This window comes from Carettochelys insculpta, chromosome 5 (genome assembly GCF_033958435.1).
Source record: "Carettochelys insculpta isolate YL-2023 chromosome 5, ASM3395843v1, whole genome shotgun sequence".
NCBI classification, from domain to species: domain Eukaryota; kingdom Metazoa; phylum Chordata; order Testudines; family Carettochelyidae; genus Carettochelys; species Carettochelys insculpta.
In genome coordinates, this window is record NC_134141.1 from 47,076,096 (window position 1) to 47,094,500 (window position 18,405).

Genomic DNA, 18,405 nt, shown 5'->3' on the forward strand with positions numbered 1-18,405 from the left:
GCTTTATTGATTAAGGACTATATCATATTCACATGTGTTGCAGCTCCTAAATTATTGATTTTTACCAAATTAGAAAAAAAAGTCTCTTTGCTATTTTGGTTGCCAGTCCTGGGTTAGGACAATCACCTGGTATGTAGGAGGCCCATCTTCAGTTTCCTGGTCAGTTTACTGCAGGGTTTTTTGCTGTTCTAGGGTAAATGTTTTCCCAACATTCTGTCCTGGAACAGAGAAACCTATCCTAACCAAGCTTTAATCAAACAGTGACATAGTCCAGCGAAAGTTTTGGTTTTGTCAAATCATTGTTTTCTGATGGGGTAGGGAGGGTGTTTTGTTAAAGAAAAAATTTTTGGCCAGTTCATCAAGAGTTCAAATATTGGCTCTGCTACTGATGTACAATGAGGCTTTGGGCAAGTTAAGTTAACTTTGCTTCCCTGTGTGCAAAAACGAGGGTAACAATTTAGATGTATACCTCAGTGGGCTACAGTAAAATTGCCTTATGGCTCTATGGCTGTGGGCACACTAGCCCCTCCTTTTGGAGGGGCTATGGTAATGTGGCACTTTGGAATATGCAGTGCCTCATTAGCATAATGGCAGCTGTGTGTGCTGCGAAACTGTCCGTTTTGAAGTGCATCTGCCTGTGTAGCCGGGGGCTTTTGAAATGGCCCCCTGATTTCAAAAGCCCCTTCTTCCCATCTGGTTTTGGGAAGTGCCACATTGTGTGGCCACAGCCTATGTGTATAAGTAATTTTTTTTAAATGGGTCACTTAGGCTCTTCTGTAATTGTTAGTCAGCAGGACTATGCATCATTCCTCAGAGCTCTGAGGAACACGTGCATAATCATTATTGTGCAAAAAAGAAAAGATTGTACACTTCTTAACATGCGTGACAAACGATTTCCTTTTGTGTTCCACTGGGTGTGAAGCCTAAATAAATATTAAACTGCAATTCTACTCTGAAGCATGACCATAAGCACTCAGGACTGGGTAGAACCATGAGAATGTAGCCATTACTATGGGGTTTTTATGGAGTGGTGGCTGAACTTTAAAACCTGGCAGTGACAGCAGCTACTATATACTACTGTTTGTCCCTAATGCTTCTACATAAAGTTCACCCGCAGGCATCAGCACCTGATTATTTTCTTTTATTCTCACAGAGCTGAAAACAACTCATATTTTGCTATGAGACCTCTAAACGACGTAAAAATATGAGTCATCCTGAAAAACGTGTTGAAGTTTAGCTTTGTGTAAGTGCATTATAAAATGGGTAACACAGTGTTGTTCTTGTTTTAGATATGCTTGGAACTTTAGAGGAAATTCTTCCCAGCCTCCAAGAAGATATTGGTGTTTGGGTAATGACAAAAGACTGCACTCTGCCAAATGTCAATACCCTTTTAGATAAACTGGAAGCTGCATCTGAAGAGTGTGTACCAGTTAATCTTCGCTCTGCAAAGAACCTGAAGTCCCCTGTACTTTATATTTTTACCTCAGGAACAACAGGTACAACTCTGTTTCCAATACTTCCTGAAACTGTTTATGAAATGATCAGTTAATTTGTCTGTATCTGATACTCAGTGTCACCTCAGTCTATTGAGAAAAGTATATGAGCTCAAGAAAGACATTGGTCATTTCCGAAACTGTTGCCATAGAGGATCCCACATCTTTTCCCCTTCCCAACTGAATTGCTTAAATCCTGGGGCAGGGTATTATGCACTTTTTATTAAGTAACTACTATTATTGGTGCCTGCTAGCTAGTACTGCTAAGGTAATAATAATAATTTGGGATTTTATGTCACAGCTTCTGATCTAACGTGTACATCTAGAACCTTACTGTATTCTTTCAAAACAAGTGACTATGCACTACTTAGGAAATGGGTCTTCATTAAGTTGCGTTGAATTGGAGGTCACTGAAAGAGACAGAAAATAAATAGGATTGAATTACTAGTCTTTTAGTTGAGAAACAGATGACTGGGTTCATTACTGTTGCTCAAGAGGTTAGGAAGTTAAGAATCACTGATGTAAAAAGCAGCCTGATATAATAAACAGATTGATGTTTCTTATTCAGTTGAAGACTTACTTGTGGTTTCAGTAATGAGATGTGTAACCCTTCTATTAATGCCAGATGCCTGCCAGAAGGGCCAGGTTCAACTCCTGTGGGGTTTTCCTGTCAAGGATACAACCAACCGGCTCGAGTCCCCACCCAGTGGCCTGGGACAATTTCATCCCCGTGCTGGGTGCCTGTAAGGCGGTTCTCCCTGCCGCCCCCGCGCCCCCCCCCCCCAAGCACAGAGTCTGAGATAGAAATGGCTTGTTTAATTACCATAACCAACCCCAAGGTTACAGTGACAGATGTAGTATATCTAAGTAAAGAAGAGACAAACCCCTTTACCAAGATACCATCCCCATATGCAGTAGAACCAAGTCTCTTGCTGGGGTTCCTGGCCCTTTATGCCACACGCAGTTACAGGGTGTACCTTCTGTGGTGCAGTCCCAAACCCAAAGCCCACAGATACATCACCAGGGCAGTACTAGCTGTCCACTTGTCTGCAGCCTCCCCTTGCTGCCACCGGCCGGTCGCCGTCGTCAGCCACTCCTCCTACTGGCCGCCTGCCACTCACCGTCGTCCGCCGCTCCTCCTACCGGCTGCCCGCCGGTCCGCTGCTGTTCCTACCAGCCGCCCGCCAGTTGCCATCGTCCGCCAGTCCGCCGCCCTGCCTACTGGCCGCCTGCCGGTCCGCCACTCTTCCTACTGGCCACCCGTCGTCCGCTGCTCCTCCTACCAGTCGCCTGCCAGTCGCCATCGTCGCTCCCAACCCCACTGCTTGGGATCGCCCTGAGGCAGAACCCTGTGATTTCAGCTCTGCGTGGCCTCAGCTGCCACTCTGTGATTTCAGCTCTTGATATCTCTAGTGTGGGGTTTCACGCTAGAGTATCCAGCTGTATCTTTCAACAGGCTGGGAGGGTTAATCCAGCCAGTTTTATAGCTATATGGCCAAGCCATAGGCAGGGCCAAGGTACTCAGCAAGCTGACTCAACCAGTACCCCCTCCTCCTCCTCCTTTACAATGCTTTAAACCAGGGAGCCCTGTGTAATCAATGTCTTATGCAGCTATGGCGACTGCCCTGTCCCCCACAACAACCCAGAGCATTGGTGAGATCTCTCAACTCCCGCACTAAGTGTCAGCTTAAATTGTGATTTTTACAACTACATGTTTACAATAGACCAAATCTCATGGCTTACTTGCTACCCATTAGGCTTTGCCTGAAAAGGTATCACACATGCACACCTTTGCATTCTTATGCAAATGATCTCTGGGAGACACATTCCTCCCAGCTTCAGTATCACACCTGCAGCCCTTTGCATTCTCATGCAGATGACCTCTGGGAGACACATTCCTCCCAGCCTTCAGCAGCATTGTGTTCCTTCTGCCACATTCCCTACAGATGTTTTAAAAATAACTTGCATCTTACAACTTGTTCCCTGTGCCCAAGCATAATTATTTTATTATTTTTATTTGCCTCCTTGCAACTTTAAATTTAGTTTATTTTGGAACTAAATTCCCCGATTTTTTTAAGTAGTTAAAAAACCCCAAAACTGTTGTAAACATTATTCAGAAATCAACTATATTGGAAATAGTGGTGAAACAATATACCAGAGCTTGCGACTGTGGATAGAAATTTTTTTCTGAATGCTCTTAGCTAAATCATCTTACACACTTCCCTTGGTCATAACACAACAACTTTGAAGTATGAAACTTCGAAGTGCCAGCTTGCATGTAGCTGCTGGTACTTTGAAGCTCCTGCGCTACTCTGAAGTTCCCTTCCTCCTCAAAATTTTGAGGAGTAAAAGGACTTTGAAGGAGTACAGGCACTTTGAAGTACCCACGGCTGACTCGCAGCTACACGCAAGCTGGCACCTCAAAGTTTCACACTTCAGAGTTGCCGTGGGGGGGATTTAGCCTAATGAAGTGCTGCATATGCACTGCTGCACTTCATTAGTAATCTCATGACACCCTAATTACCATGCGTGCTTTGAAGTTTGGGTTAGTCTAGACACACCCCTCATGGAATATAGTGCCAGGGATATCAAAATCAAAAACCATGGATGGATTTTTGAAAGTGCTGGTTTATTTTGTTCAATCAAATGTACACGTCAAAGTAAGAATTAAGGCTGATTCCTAACGGAAGGAATCATTCTCTTACAAAATGCATTGCAGAACTAGCTACTGATAGGCACTTGAGAGCACAGATGTTCCTTCTTCAGGGGTGTCAGAGGCAGATGGTAGGAAATATTCAGTGAACCATTTAATTCGATCAGTATGGAAAATCTTTTGTACTGCAAAGTTTTTGTTTATTTATGCTTGGAAATTATTGGTATTTGTGAGTGTTTCTCACCTCAAGCATAGCTTTATAAACCTTTTTAACTTACTTAATGTAAGTGCTTAATTGGTTTTCAATTTTCAATACTTAAAATTTTCCGTTTCACAGTCCCTGCTTATCTTACTGAATTTAAACAGAGACTGCTGATGGTACTGCAGTCCTTGAGAACAGCCTTCATTCAGAAGCACAGGAAAGAGAAATAATTACTTCTAGAATTCTTTTCTAGAAGACTAATGACTTGTTGCTTCCCGCATCATCTTCTAAGGAACTACATTTGGGAAGTGGAAAGCCCTTGAGTCTTACTGGAGAGACAGGCTATGAAATGAGTGATATGTGACCATATGAAACAACCACTTAAAGAGCTGATTTCTTCTAATACTGAACAAGGATTAGAAATAAGGAAAACAATATTGTGTTTAAGGCTCCTTCAACTTCACTGGAGGGTTTGTGCCTAAAATCTTCCGCAGTCTCTCTTCTGTCAGGCTCCCTGGTGCAGTTTCGAACAAACTGTATATGTCTGGTAGTCAATGGTCGGGTAAGAAACCACCTATGCCCTTATTTCCATCCGAATCTTTAACTGCTAGGACAGACAGCCCCTTCGCAGTGGGCAGCCCGGGCAGGCTGACAGATGCCCCAAGGTCCTAACACCCGAGTCTTTAACTGCTAGGACAGGAAAAGTCCCTTCGCAGTGGGCAGCCAGGACAGACCGATGGGTGCCCCAATGGTTGCACTGAGAGCTTCCCACATCCGAGTCTTTAACTGCTAGGACGAGAAAGTCCCTTCGCAGCGGGCAGCCAAGGGTGGGTGACGGGTGCCTCAGAGAGTCTGTCCCATGGAGGCAGCAAGACTTAGCGCTCAGCTCTCAGCACTCTTACCAATGACCAGGCTAATTGCAGCTGAAAAGCAGCTGGGTTCTTTGTTTTGTGTTGGGCTTGCACAGTAACAGGGAGAGTCAGGTTACAGCTTAACCAGTTACTCATTTATTGACTAAGGAGACTTAACTCTTAGGGTTACAAGAGTACAAGATATATACTTTGTTGCAAGCTTATAAGATTTATACTTTGTTACAAAGATTACAAGGTTTACGCTTTGTTCTTTAGTTGTCAATAGCTAGCATGTAATAATTCATAGATCTATTAGTGAACGTGCACAAGGAAAACAAACAGAAAGCAATACACTTCACAGGTCTTATTCTCACCTCTGCATTACCAACATGGCGTGGCCAGCGTTTCACTCAATCCCTCGTGAACAAGCAATAAATAGCGAGGACCTCAGGAGGCAACGACCGTCCTGACCGGCAGGTAGAGATAATTGGAGCTCAATTAGAGGGGCTGCCAGACCCTTACTTTTTCCCATTGGGTCACATAGGCTTCTTCCTTGTCTAAAAGGGTGCCAATTGAATTAACTTGTCTCAAGACACTGGTTCTCACAAGTCTGGTTCACACCTGTGGGGTGGAGATAATTTTTGGGGCATTCTTTCTTTATGGGCCGGAGATCTTTCCTCCGTCTGGGACGTTTGTGTAGGCGAATCAACTGATGGTAATTAGCCAAGGGCAGTCTGAGGCTCGGCTGTTTATTAGCCCATTGTGTCTGCTCCGGAGCTTCAAGACTGTGGCTGAGATAAACACATCTGTGCTCTCCGGCATTCCAGGGCTGAGCTGTTAACCCTTTGGTGCTCTGAAGCACCCAGGAGAGACAAGATGGAGTAGAGAAGAAAAAAAGGGGAGGGGGTTCTGTCTGGCTACAATGTCCACCCATGGTGTAAAGTATGTGGAAAGCCAAAATAAAATGGAGCAAAGGCATGACAGCTGTGAGTGGCAGTTTGTAAAGGGCTGCCCAGGGAACAAAGATGGGGCTTTCTCCAAAAATGGCTCATGCCAGGACTTGCCTATGTCCTGTTCTGGTCAGTGGTAGGGAAGGTCGCTTCCCTTTTAAAGGCACTGTGTTCTTCACAGTTAGACAAAAGTAGAATTTCTGAAACTGAGACCACAAAGGTGAAAATATTCTCATCACAATGAACTGAAGGGGGTAGTTTTGTGTACAGGATTAGAGGAACCAATTATTGGAACAGCAGCTGTCCTCCTATTTTGCTGGTGGTGTTTATGGCAGCCCACTTTGGCCCTGGTGTGAAGGAATAAGAGGGGGAATATGCCGCCTATAGAACAGGGATTGCATGTTATGTGCTGTGGGCTTACAGGGCCTCCAAACAATTTGACCTCATTTGACCCACACCACAGTTGAGCCAGGAATATAAGGCTGTCATGAAATAATTCCCCAGAAAGCTCCAAGAGAAGGTTTTAGCCTCATCCCAGAAGACTCAACTTCCAGGGACTTTGTTCATGCTTCCCAGTACATCAGCCATAAACATGTTACCAAACTCATCCATTTTGTCCTCACCAACAACAGTTTTTTATTCAATAACATTTTGTGCAAACCATGGGAATAGTTGTGGGTATTGAATGGCTCTCTAATATGCTAACATCTTCATGAGGCATCTAAAGAGAGAATTTTTGGGGAAATTCATCAGGAGTGTTATATTCAAGATATATCAAAGATATTTTCATCCTCTGGACAAATGACCTAAACTCCGTAATAGATTTCTATCATAACTTCAAAAACCATAACATCCACCCATGAAACTCTCTTTAGAATACTCCCACACCAGCATCAGATTTTTGGACACTATAGCTGTGTCTACACGTGCACGCTACTTCGAAGTAGCGGCACTAACTTTGAAATAGCGCCCGTCGCGGCTACATGCGTCGGGCGCTATTTCAAAGTTAACTTCGACGTTAGGCGGCGAGACGTCGAAGTCGCTAACCCCATGAGGGGATAGGAATAGCACCCTACTTCGACGTTCAACATCGAGTAGGGACAGTGTAGACGATCCGCGTCCCGCAACATCGAAATTGGCGGGTCCTCCATGGCGGCCATCAGCTGGGGGGTTGAGAGACGCTCTCTCCAGCCCCTCAGCTCACTGGTGGCCACGTGGAGCGGCCCCTTAAAGGTCCCCTCCCCCTCCCTGCCTCTGCAGGAAGCTGAGGCAACGTGCAGGCTGCAGCCTGCACACACGGGCAGCTTGCAGCACCCTCAGCCACCCACCCAGCGGTGATGGCTAGCCGGCAGCCCCCCCAGCGCCCCCAGGGGACCCCCCCAAGGGGAGCCAGGGCAGCCAGCCCAGCCAGAGGGCCAGCCAGTCTGGGAAGTGGCAGCGGGGCCCCTCCTGGACGGAGGCCGAGCTGCGGGACCTGCTGGGGCTCTGGAGCGAGGAGGAGGTGCTCCAGGTAATGGGGAGCAAGAGGCGGAACGCGGATGCGTTCGCTCGGCTGGCCGACGGCCTGGCTGCCCGGGGTCACCCTGCCCGCACTCCTGACCACGTCAGGAGTAAGGTGAAGGAGCTGCGGCAGGGCCATCCCCAGGACATCGCGGCAGGAGGAGGAGGAAGAGGAGGAGGGGGGCTCCTCCTCTGCAGAATCCAGCCTGCAGATCCTCCTCCTGCCATCCCGGAGCAGCAGCAGGGCCTCCGCCCCCCCGGGGATCTCCGGACCGTGGGAGCGGACCCACAGGTAGGTACCCCTCTCTGGTGGACACCCCGGGGCTTGAGGGGCGGGGGTAAGAGATATGTGTCCTGGGCCCCCCACATGCTCACATGGCCATGGCCCCAAGGACACCAGGGCCATGGCCCTCACAGCACTGCAGCCATCAGCCCCTTCCCCGCTCCCCCGGCATGACAGTGCCATGCCCCATCCCCGGGCCAGGGGGAGCGGAACCTCGAGGGGCCCCCGGGAGGAGGGGGTGGTACACCCCGCAGCAGCAGCATGTGATGGAGTGGGGGGAGTGCAAAAGGGAGACTCAGGCTACATATGAGCCACAAGAGCCGAATACCTCCCAGGGCCAAAGGGGGATCCTGGCGCTACAGCTGGCAGGTGACACCTCTGCCCTGAACCAACAGGAGGGAGGAGCCGAGCTGGCTTGGAATTGGGGGGCGAGGGCGGGGGCCACAGGTAGAGGCTAGGGGAAGGGAGAGCTGGTAGGCAGCCAGCCTGAGGAGGGGGAAAGCTGCATCCCCGAGGGGCCCCCCTTGGGGTCTTCTCCCCACGACGGGTTGGAAGGACTGTCTCTTCCGACAGCTGGTGCTGTCACTCCTGGCAGAAACGGGGCATCTGTGGCCTAAGAAACCTCTCCTGCTGTCAGACCCTGCGGGGTGAAGTGAGAGTCGCTCCCACCAGGGGATGGGGTGCAGGGCCGGGGGACCCCAGAGCCCCATCCATCACAGCAGCATCTCCCGGGGACGGGAATGGGGAACCTGCAGCACAGGGCTGGGGGGACAAAGGCCACGGCTCGGGGCCCACACTAACGCCTGTCTCCATTCTTCTTCCCCCAGTCCTCTCCTGTGTCCTGCACCTGCACCATCAGAAGGACCAGAAGAGAGCGCCGGCGAGGCGTCAATCGTCCCGGACAGCCCTCCGGGACCATCGCTCCAGGGCAGCCCCTCGGCCGAGGACCGACCGGCCCCACGGAGGGCTAGATGGCAGACCCCGCACCACCAACCGCCGCCGGCGACGGACCCCTAGCTGCTGGCCATCCTCCGCCGGCAGCTGGAGGTCGCGGAGCAGCACCTCCACTTGTAGGAGCGGGCGCTGGCCTGGCGCCAGGAGGCATGGGGGGCCTACATGCAGACATTTAACCGGCTTGTGGACTACCTGGCCCCCCATGCTGCGCCGGCCGAAAGATCGCCCGCCCTGCCCGCTCCTGCAGCCCCACCACCAGCTGTTCCGCCCGTCGCCGGCCCGTCCGCCATCGCCCCGCCACCCACCCGCGAGGGCCAGAGTGCCGAGGGACCCCTGGAGCCACCTGACACTCGCCGGCCCCGATACCTTCCGGTCCAGCCCGCTCCCACCCAGCCGCGGACCAGGCTGCAGGCGCGGCGGGGCTCCCGGCCAGCGACGCCCAGTGCCGGGCTATAGGGGCGAGGGGCCCGGGACGTGACCCCCCCTTTGTATATAGTTGCACCCTGTTTGTTTGGCCCCCCCGTTTGCCCTGTCCCCCCCATGTAAATAGTTCTCCCCTTTATCCTCCCTGGTTTCCTTTTTATTATTTATTGCACGCTGTTGTTTATTTGCATTGTTTTATTGTTGTACATATTGCTTTGGTTGGACGTTTGTCCCTGTTTTCTGTTTGTGGTTGACATATTTCTTTTTACATCCCCCAAAAAACAGTTTCAGAAAGACCCAAAAAAAGTTTACGTTCAGCCACAAGTGCATGCTGTCATTTGTCCAGGACAAGGGGGGGGGGGCGGTGGGGTGCTCCATGGTGTGGGCGTTGGGGCAGGAGTGTGGGGGAGGAGGGGGTGAGCAGTAGGGGGCCTGGGCAGAGTTCACCCCGCGGCCTGGTCGTCGAAGTGGGCCCGCAGGGCCTCCCGGACCCGGGTCCCCTCGGGGTCCACCTGCCGACTGGGGGCAGCAGGTGGCTGCACGTGTGCCCTGCCGGCCTCCGCAGCCCAGCCCTGCAGAAGGGTCTCCCCCTTGCTCTCCACGAGGTTGTGCAGGGCGCAGCAGGCACCCACAATCTGGGGGATGTTGTTGGGGCCCGCATCCAGGTGGGTCAGGAGACATCTCCAGCGTCCCTTCAGGCGGCCAAATGAGCGCTCCACCACCTGGCGCGCACGGTTCAGGCGCTCGTTGAAGCGCTCCTGGCTAGCGGAGAGATGGCCCGTGTAGGGGTGCATGAGCCATGGCCGGAGGGAGTAGGCCGCATCTGCGATGACGCAGAAGGACATGGTGGTGTCCCCCAGAGGGATCTCCCGCTGGGGGATGTAGGTCCCTGCCTCCAGCCGGCGGCACAGGCCCGAGATCCGGAAAACCCGGGAGTCGTGGGTGCTGCCAGGCCAGCCTACGTAAATGTCCTGGAAACGTCCCCGGCTGTCCACCAAGGCCTGGAGGACGACAGAATGGTAGCCCTTGCGATTGAGGTATCGTCCGCCACTGTGATGCGGGGTGCGGATGGGGATGTGAGTCCCATCCAGAGCCCTGAAGCAGTTGGGGAAGCCCAGGGTGGCAAAGGCCACGATGGTGGCATCTGGGTCCCCCAGCCTCACGAGCCTGTGCAGGAGCATGGCGTTGATGGCACGCATGACCTGCAGAGAAAGCACAGGGGACGGCACCAATGAGGGGTCAGCAGGGTGTGCGTGGCCCTGCCCTGCTCTGCCCTGGCCCCCCCTGCCGTGGCCTGCCCTGCTCTGGCGCCCCTGCCCTGCCCTGGCCCCCCCGCCCTGCTCTGGTCCCCCTGCTCTGCCCTGCCCTGCCCTGCCCTGCCCTGGCCCGCCTGCCCTGCCCTAGCCCCCCTGCCCTGGCCTCCCCCCGTGGGTTCGCTTACCTCCATGAAGAGAGCCCCGACGGTGGCCTTTCTGACACCAAACTGCTGTCCCACGGATCGGTAGCTGTCCGGAGTGGCCAGCTTCCAGACAGCGATGCTGACCCATTTCTGCACTGTGAGGGCACGCCGCATGGCGGTGTCCTGGTGCCTGAGTGCGGGGGTGAGCCACTGGCACAGCTCCAGGAATGTCTGCCGGCTCATCCTGAAGTTCCTGAGCCAGTGGTCGTCGTCCCACTCCCCAAGCACCAGCCACTCCCACCAGTCGGTGCTGGTGGGGTAGCTCCACAGCCGCCAGCGTGTGAGGCGGGGGGTGGAGCGGGGTGCTGCAGGGGTAGGGGTTGAGCCCTGCTGCCCTGGGGGCATCTCCTCCCCTGGGGCAAGGAGGTGCTCAGCTGCCTCCCACATGGCATGGGTCAGGGCAAGCCCTGCTCCTGCCGGGAGGGCTGGGTGGACCTCTAGCTGCTGTTGCTGCTGCTGCTGCTGCTGGGGTCCATGACTGCGGCGCCCGGGGTCTGTGTGCCTATGGCTCCTCAGACCGCGTGCTGTGCAGGCTGAGTGTGTCTGGGAGGGGCCCTTTAAGGGAGCGGCTAGCTGTTGCCCCGGAAGCGCTAGTCCGCCCGTTGACCCTGTCTGCACCTGTGCCTGGCATCCCTATTTCGATGTGTGCTACTTGGGCGTGTAGACATTCCCTCGCTGCGCCTATTTCGATGTTGGGCTGAGCAACGTCGAAGTTGAACATCGACGTTGCCGGCCCTGGAGGACGTGTAGACGCTATTCATCGAAATAGCCTATTTCGATGTCGCAACATTGAAATAGGCTACTTCGATGTAGGCTTCACGTGTAGACGTAGCCTATGATCAGTTTCAGCAGTGAAATCCTGTGGGCAACTATATACAGGAAGTTCATGGATCCACCACCCTTATCTTCACAAATTCAGGGTCTATCCCCAAACACGTCAAGAAATTTGTTCTTTATCAGGCATGCAGATATTATAGAATGGGCTGATAACAGAGTCCGGGATAAGCACCTTAACACACTTCAAACAACTTCACCACATAGGGACACTCCACCAGGGAAATAGAACACACCATGGAACAAGCTGTGTTGGTGAAACCAGACAATCATTGTTCTCTCCAAGGAACTTGTACAGGAAAAAACGTCAAAAACATGAACATGTGAAAACTTTTCATAAAAAGAGCATCACATATCTGATCTCTCAGTGATGATTCCATGGGTGCTAAAATTATTGGGTGCCTAGCACCAACTAGCAGCCAGCTTCTCCTCTCCCCCAGCACCTCCCATCAATCTATGGTTGTCAGGTTTTTTTTTTTGGTTAGATCTGTTTCTGGGTGTTTCATAACTTGGCCTAATACTTGAAGATTCATCTTTAATTCCTGGAGACTTCAGGACAATCCTGAAGGGTTGGCAACACCATATCTACCTGTGGCCCCACCAATCAGTTCCTCCAGTGCCCTTCCAGTGCCTCCCATCTGCTGTGATTAAGTGTTCTCTGGTGTTCAGGAGGCACTGGATGGGGACAGAGGAGGAGGGAGTTGGGGGAAGAGGTAGGACAGGGGGCAACTGGATGGGAAGAGGCTGGCTGAGGGGTTAGGGAACCCTTTGGTTGGGGACAGGGCATGTGGCAGGGTGAAGGGGGGGTTAAGCATCCTTGGAGTCTGGAGGAAACTCTGTGCCTGTGTGTGTGTGTCACTCTTCACCCTCAGATGAAAGGGAACTAAAATTCATAACTGTGCTGGACATCAGAAAGCATGGACTTAGTAAAGAAACTGGATTTATGGCTCATTACAGTAATATGTAGCTTATTAACTCTCTTCTGTCGTACGACTGTGCCCACTTTAAGCTGAATAGTCTCTTGTAACCTGTATTAACTCCTTATCTGTTGCACATTTGTATTTATCTGTGACACGTCGGGCACATCTATAGTTAAAATACTGCATTAGTACAGCTGCACTGGTACTGCTGTGCTTCTGTAGTGCTTTAATGAAGACGCTAAGCTGAAGGGAAAGAGCTCTTCTGTTGACCTGGTTAATACCCTTCCCTGAGAAATGGTAGCTGTGTTGGCAGGAGAAGTTATCCTACAGGTATAGTGCTCTCTACATAGGGGGCTTAGTATAACCACACCACCGAGTGTCATAGTGATAGATATAGATCTGTAGTGTGGACTGGACTTTGGGTTACATTTCCCATACCAGAAGCAGAGCTCTGTATAAGCTCAAAACTTTTTCTTTTTCATTAACTGAAGTTGGTCCAACAAAGGACATTATCTCACCTTGTCTGTTTTGACCATATGTCAGACATGGAGCTCTTTCATGTTAGCTCATGTGCTGGTCCATCTATTGTGGAGTCAGATGACCCAGTGTACAGTGAGTTTATGCAGCACTGGCAAGCTTACATACCACGAGTCAATTGTCTATAGGACCAACCGATATAGTATCACATGAAGCTTGCAAACAAATGTCTGTTTATCTTAGGAGCTAGCTGAAAATTTGGCTTTGGAATATACAAAGATAGCTAACTTTAGTGTTATTCCAGTTCTTAACAGACTGGAGACACACACAATTAACAAAAGCAATTTTTTGATTTCTCTGTGATGTAGTGTTATAGCTTTTTTTTTTTTTTTCCTTCATTACAGGTCTGCCAAAAGCTGCAGTTATCAGTCATCTGCAGATTCTGAAGGGAGCTGCTGGATTATGGGCATTTGGTGCTACTGCAGATGATGTTGTTTATACAACTCTCCCTCTTTACCACAGTGCAGCTTCTGTCCTTGGCATTGGTGGATGTATTGAACTGGGTAGGCTCAGTTTATTTTATAGCATTGTTGATTGAAGCTTTGAACTGAATTAAAACATAGTGCAGAATCCTTGCTAGCAGTGGAGCTAATTAAACTTGACTTATATTTGCCTTTCTAACTCAAAGAATAAATAAATCTAGAAATAATTTTAATTCATTTTATTGGGCTCTGCATCCCCATTTCAGTCCAACTGTGCCTGGGTTTGGTGTAATGAGCAGGGTGGGGAGGCTTCTGGGAGTTATAAATTAAAAATCAGAATTCAAAAGCTAAAAAAGGAATTCAGCATCCTGAGGCGCAGCTTATAAGGAGAGTTCAGAGCCCAGAATTTAAAAGGGGAGTGCATCTGGAGTCCTGAGAGTAAAAAGAGCTCAGAAAGGAAAAGCAGGGCTGGGCTGGGTTGAGAGGATATGCTGCTGAAGGATGAAGCAGAGTGAGTACCAGGTTTAAGCATTGGGACCCAGAAGATCAGGCTGGTGAAAGAGGAAAGCAGCTGGTGGTTACCTACAAACATCTTCAGGCTAAAGAGCCCTAACAAGAAAGGATTGAGAGCAGTAGCAGGAGATCTGAGTTAAAGCCAGAGGGCCTGAGAGAGCTGAAGGCGGGGGAATGACAGCGTGGCAACACTTCCAATATCTTCCCACAACAGCCAGACTCCTCTCTGGGAAGGAAATAGGGCAGATAAACATCCTGGATAAGGTCAAGTGCAGTGAGAGATGCCAGAGCAATACCCAAGACATGGGATGAAGCATGAGGAGGGATGCTGGAGCTGCACTTGGTGTTGGACTGTTCGGTCTAATCTACTTATTGGAGCTACACTGGAGATGTGGGTTTATGGTAGTGGGCTTTTGGTAGTAAATTAAAGCCTCTCCCTGCCAAGGGTTGTTTGTAAACTCAGTACAGCCTTTGATGTGTATTTAGGAAATCAAGATAGAAAGTGAGGGAAGGTTAAGTGTGTGGCCTCCACTGCTTCCCTGAGGCCAAGAGGTGGAGGCCACACACTTAACAGGGTAACAAGCTGCAAAACAGACTGTTCTTCCTGAACTCTTAAGCTTGCTGTAGGCTTGGAGTGAAGCAGACCCATCAGTCTTTGTAGAATGGGATTATTCTCTCATGTAAAGTTTGGAATGTGTATAACTCTCTGTAGGCCTGTGTAAACACAGCAGTATGAGTACTGCTAGAGTTCTTTGCCTGGTATAAATAAAACACTCTTTGGCAGATTTAAGATCATTGAACATTTTATAGCATTGTAAATTGTTGGGACTTCATGCACTTAAATTGCATTGTCTCTTAGCATTGATTATACAATCTACGTTTCATTGTGACCCAGGTGATTTCTTAAAGATAAATTAAGGTAGAAGGTCAGGGCAAAGGTCTGCCCTACAGTAAAGTGTCAAGTGTATTTCCGACATAGACAGAAGAAATTATATTCAGTGGACCATGGATCTAATGCAATATGAGAAATCTTTTTTTCTAGGTGTATATAATTATTCTACATGTATTTTCCTAATGGGATATCTCTTCCTGTTGTCTGCTGATCTTCGTATTCTAAGTATTCTGCCTGAAATAGCTGGATTTTTCTCTTGCCTTTTTCAAAATACTGCAAAGATCATACATTTGCTGCGCTGTTGTTGGAAACCTACATCTATGAATAATATTTAGCATTTGTTTGATATTGTATACTAAATATTACCATGTCTTCCTCAACCATATTCCTCAGTTTGCCCATCTGTTAGTCAAAATGCACAGAGGGGATCAATGATGAGTCAGAACTAAAACAATAAATTTGAGTCATAAAATATTTCCCCAAGAAAAATATTAAGAAATCCGATGTACACAGCTATATTTCTATGCCTCGGGAAGAAAATGTTCTGGGCCTTTGTGCTGCTTAATTTTTGTATTGCACTTAGATACCACAGTATTAGGTAATAATTTAAAAAACAAAAACCTCCTCAATCTAATAATGAGATATGTTTTACTTTAATGGCCAAGGCCTATGAATTTAGACCCATGAATGAAACAAATGAGAGTGATTGATTCAATACACGTGTCAAAGTTCTTAAATCTTTACATGATTCTGTAGTTTTTGTAGCAGCATTTTTGTCATGGTCACACAACCAGTGTTTCCTGTTTTTATTTTCTAAGGTGCAACTTGTGTCTTAAGAAAGAAGTTCTCAGCTAGTCAGTTCTGGAGTGACTGCAAAAAATACAATGTGACTGTTATCCAGTATATTGGAGAACTTTGTCGTTACCTTTGCAAGCAACCTGTGGTAAGCAGAATTCAAGTGACGGTAATACAGGTTGAACCTCTCTAATCCAGAACTCTCTGGTCCAGCAAACTCCGTAATCTAGCATGATTTTAGTTAGCATGAGTGGCTGAGTTTCCCGTGGTCCCATAAAGTTTGTTTACAGCCACCAGTCCTGGCTCTCGGTGTTCTGTGCTGTTATTTAGCTGTAATTTACCCCTAAATGTCTTCTAAGAGCCCAGTAAGCAGTGGAAGTGTTGGTAATGTGCTAGAAAATATCGACCTCGTGTTGTCTGGCAAATTCTCTCGTCTGGCGTTGGTCAGGTCTGGAGGGTGCAGGACGAGAGAGGCTCAACCTGTACTAGCATTTGATTATTCTCTCAGTTTTACCTTCACGATGACTGCTGTAGCTGTATTTACATTAAAAGGGAAATGGGAAAAGGAATTAAAAGAATGATAGAATACTATAACTAGAAAGAACTTCAAGAGGTCGTCAAGTCCAGTCCTTTGTCCTCGTGGCAGGATCAAGCACCATCTGTATCATCCCTGTTAGATATTTATCTTATGTATTCTTAAATATCTCCAATTAAGGAGATTCTACAACTACCCCAGACAATTTATTCCAGTAATTAACCATCCAGACAGGCCACATTTCCTAATGTCCAACCTAAATCTCCTTTGCTGTAATTTAAGTCCATTGCTTCTTGTCCTACCATTAGAGTCTAAGGAGAATAAGTTTTCTCTCTCCTTCTTGTAATGCCCTTTTAGGTACTTGAAAGCTGCTATCGTGTCCACTCTCAGCCTTCTCTTTGCCACACTAAACAAACCCAATTATTTTAATCTTCCCTTATAGATCATATTTTCTAGACCTTTAATCATTAAAACCACCCTTTCTACTCATGCTTTTGTTGGTGTTTGAGTTTGTGTGCAATCCTCCTTTTGAGATGTTTTAGTAGGTTTTATGTCCTTTTGAAGTTTTGTATTTTAAACCTTTCTATATGTTTATATTTTTAAAAAAAATTCATAAGCTGCCGCGAATATTTGAAATGGGGTGCGGGGTAATATTTAAAATAAACTAAATAAATAAATTAGTTGCTCTTCTCTAGACCCTTTTTAATTTCTCTACATCTTTCCTGAAATCTGGGGCCCAGAACTGGACACAGTACTGAAAAGAGGAGGTCTGCCTGATGCATTTTATTTCACTTCCCTTTACAGTTCATGGGTGCATCTACACTAAGAACTAACTTCAAAGTAGCCTGCAGAGAGTTTTCACACATTTCCCTAACTTCGAAGGGAATGGAGTAGTGCCCGACTTCGAAGTTTCACTTTGAAGTAGGGGGAGCATAGATGCTCAACTTCAAAGTCTGTTACTTTGAAATTGTACTTTAAAGTAAGCGACTTTGAAGTTATTTTTGTAGTGTAGACACAGCCCCTGTGTTATGAAAAGGGAACGGTGAAAATAAATCTGCAGTCTAAAACAGACTCTCCCATGTCTTTTTTTTATTCTTTAAATCATCCATGATCATTGTCATCTCCATGGAGCCTTAGTTTTTTTTTGTTCTTCTTCTTTTTCCTTTTTTTTAATTAATTTTAGTTGTAAAATTTCTCCTCAGGGTAGTTTTTGTCATTCCATGGGTGGAAACAGACAACACCCTCTAGGATTGAGTTTTCCTTCTCCATACAGTTGTGAATTTGCACTTCCATTAAATAGCTCCTCCTAACATACAGATTACATGTCTAATTTCTTGACAAAGACAAAGATCTCCAAAGAGTTAACCTTAAAATGAATGTGTTCTAAAGTTCATGAGATTGTAGTTAGAAGAAAAACTGTAGTAATTTGCCATGTTAGACCTGGAAGACAAACCTGTTCGACTCTGTCCCTGCCCCCCCCCCCATCCCCCGGCACCTTCTTCACCTCTGCTCTCTGATTTGCTTACCTTTATAATATTATCCTGATTTGTCAACCTTGATTACTATTTTTGGTTCTCTGTGCCTTAAATATTGAGTCTGTTCTGGTATGGCTATGATCTGAAGAAGTGGGTCTGTCCCACGAAAGCTCATAACCTAAAAAGTTATTTTGTTAGTCTTTTAAAGTGCTACTGAACTGCTTTTTTGTTTTGATAGTGTATAGACTAGCATGGCTTTCTCTCTGTTACTACACAAATAAGTAGTATGAGTAAAAACCTCGCACTGCAGGTAGAGCGATTCAAATGTGTAAAATGGTTTACCAGCAATGTGTTTCACTAATGAGGACTCTATTAGAAGGAAAAAAGGAGCAACGATAGGAACTGGGCTTTTACAAGAGGAAAAATCAATCTGTGCTGGTGTCGTGTTGGCTAAAGGGAAGGGTTGTTATTGCTGTACGTGCAAGACATCCTAATTAACTCAAATTACCATCCATCACATCTGCTAGTACAGGATTCCTTAGAACTAATACTTAACTCCAACTAACCACAGCTGAATTAAAATTGCAGTTACAGGAGGAAAGAGTTGTTCACAAGCTTCCCTCTCTATCTCCTCAACTGAAGTGTACTTTAAAAAATGCAGCTGAGAACTAGCATAGTATCTGTATTAATGTACTAATATGGATAATATAATGA

The 18,405-nt window shown here is 47.8% G+C and overlaps 1 protein-coding gene across 2 annotated transcripts in view; it reads left to right on the forward strand.

Moving 5' to 3' along the window:
* The window catches only part of SLC27A6 (solute carrier family 27 member 6), a 74,698-nt gene that overhangs the window by 14,160 nt on the left and 42,133 nt on the right, over positions 1–18,405 (forward strand). For both annotated transcript variants that reach the window (XM_074994143.1, XM_074994144.1), the window contains exons 2-4: positions 1,290–1,496; positions 13,404–13,562; positions 15,705–15,829. In XM_074994143.1, coding sequence (XP_074850244.1) covers positions 1,290–1,496; positions 13,404–13,562; positions 15,705–15,829 — 491 coding nt within the window. The remainder of the gene's footprint in view (positions 1–1,289; positions 1,497–13,403; positions 13,563–15,704; positions 15,830–18,405) is intronic.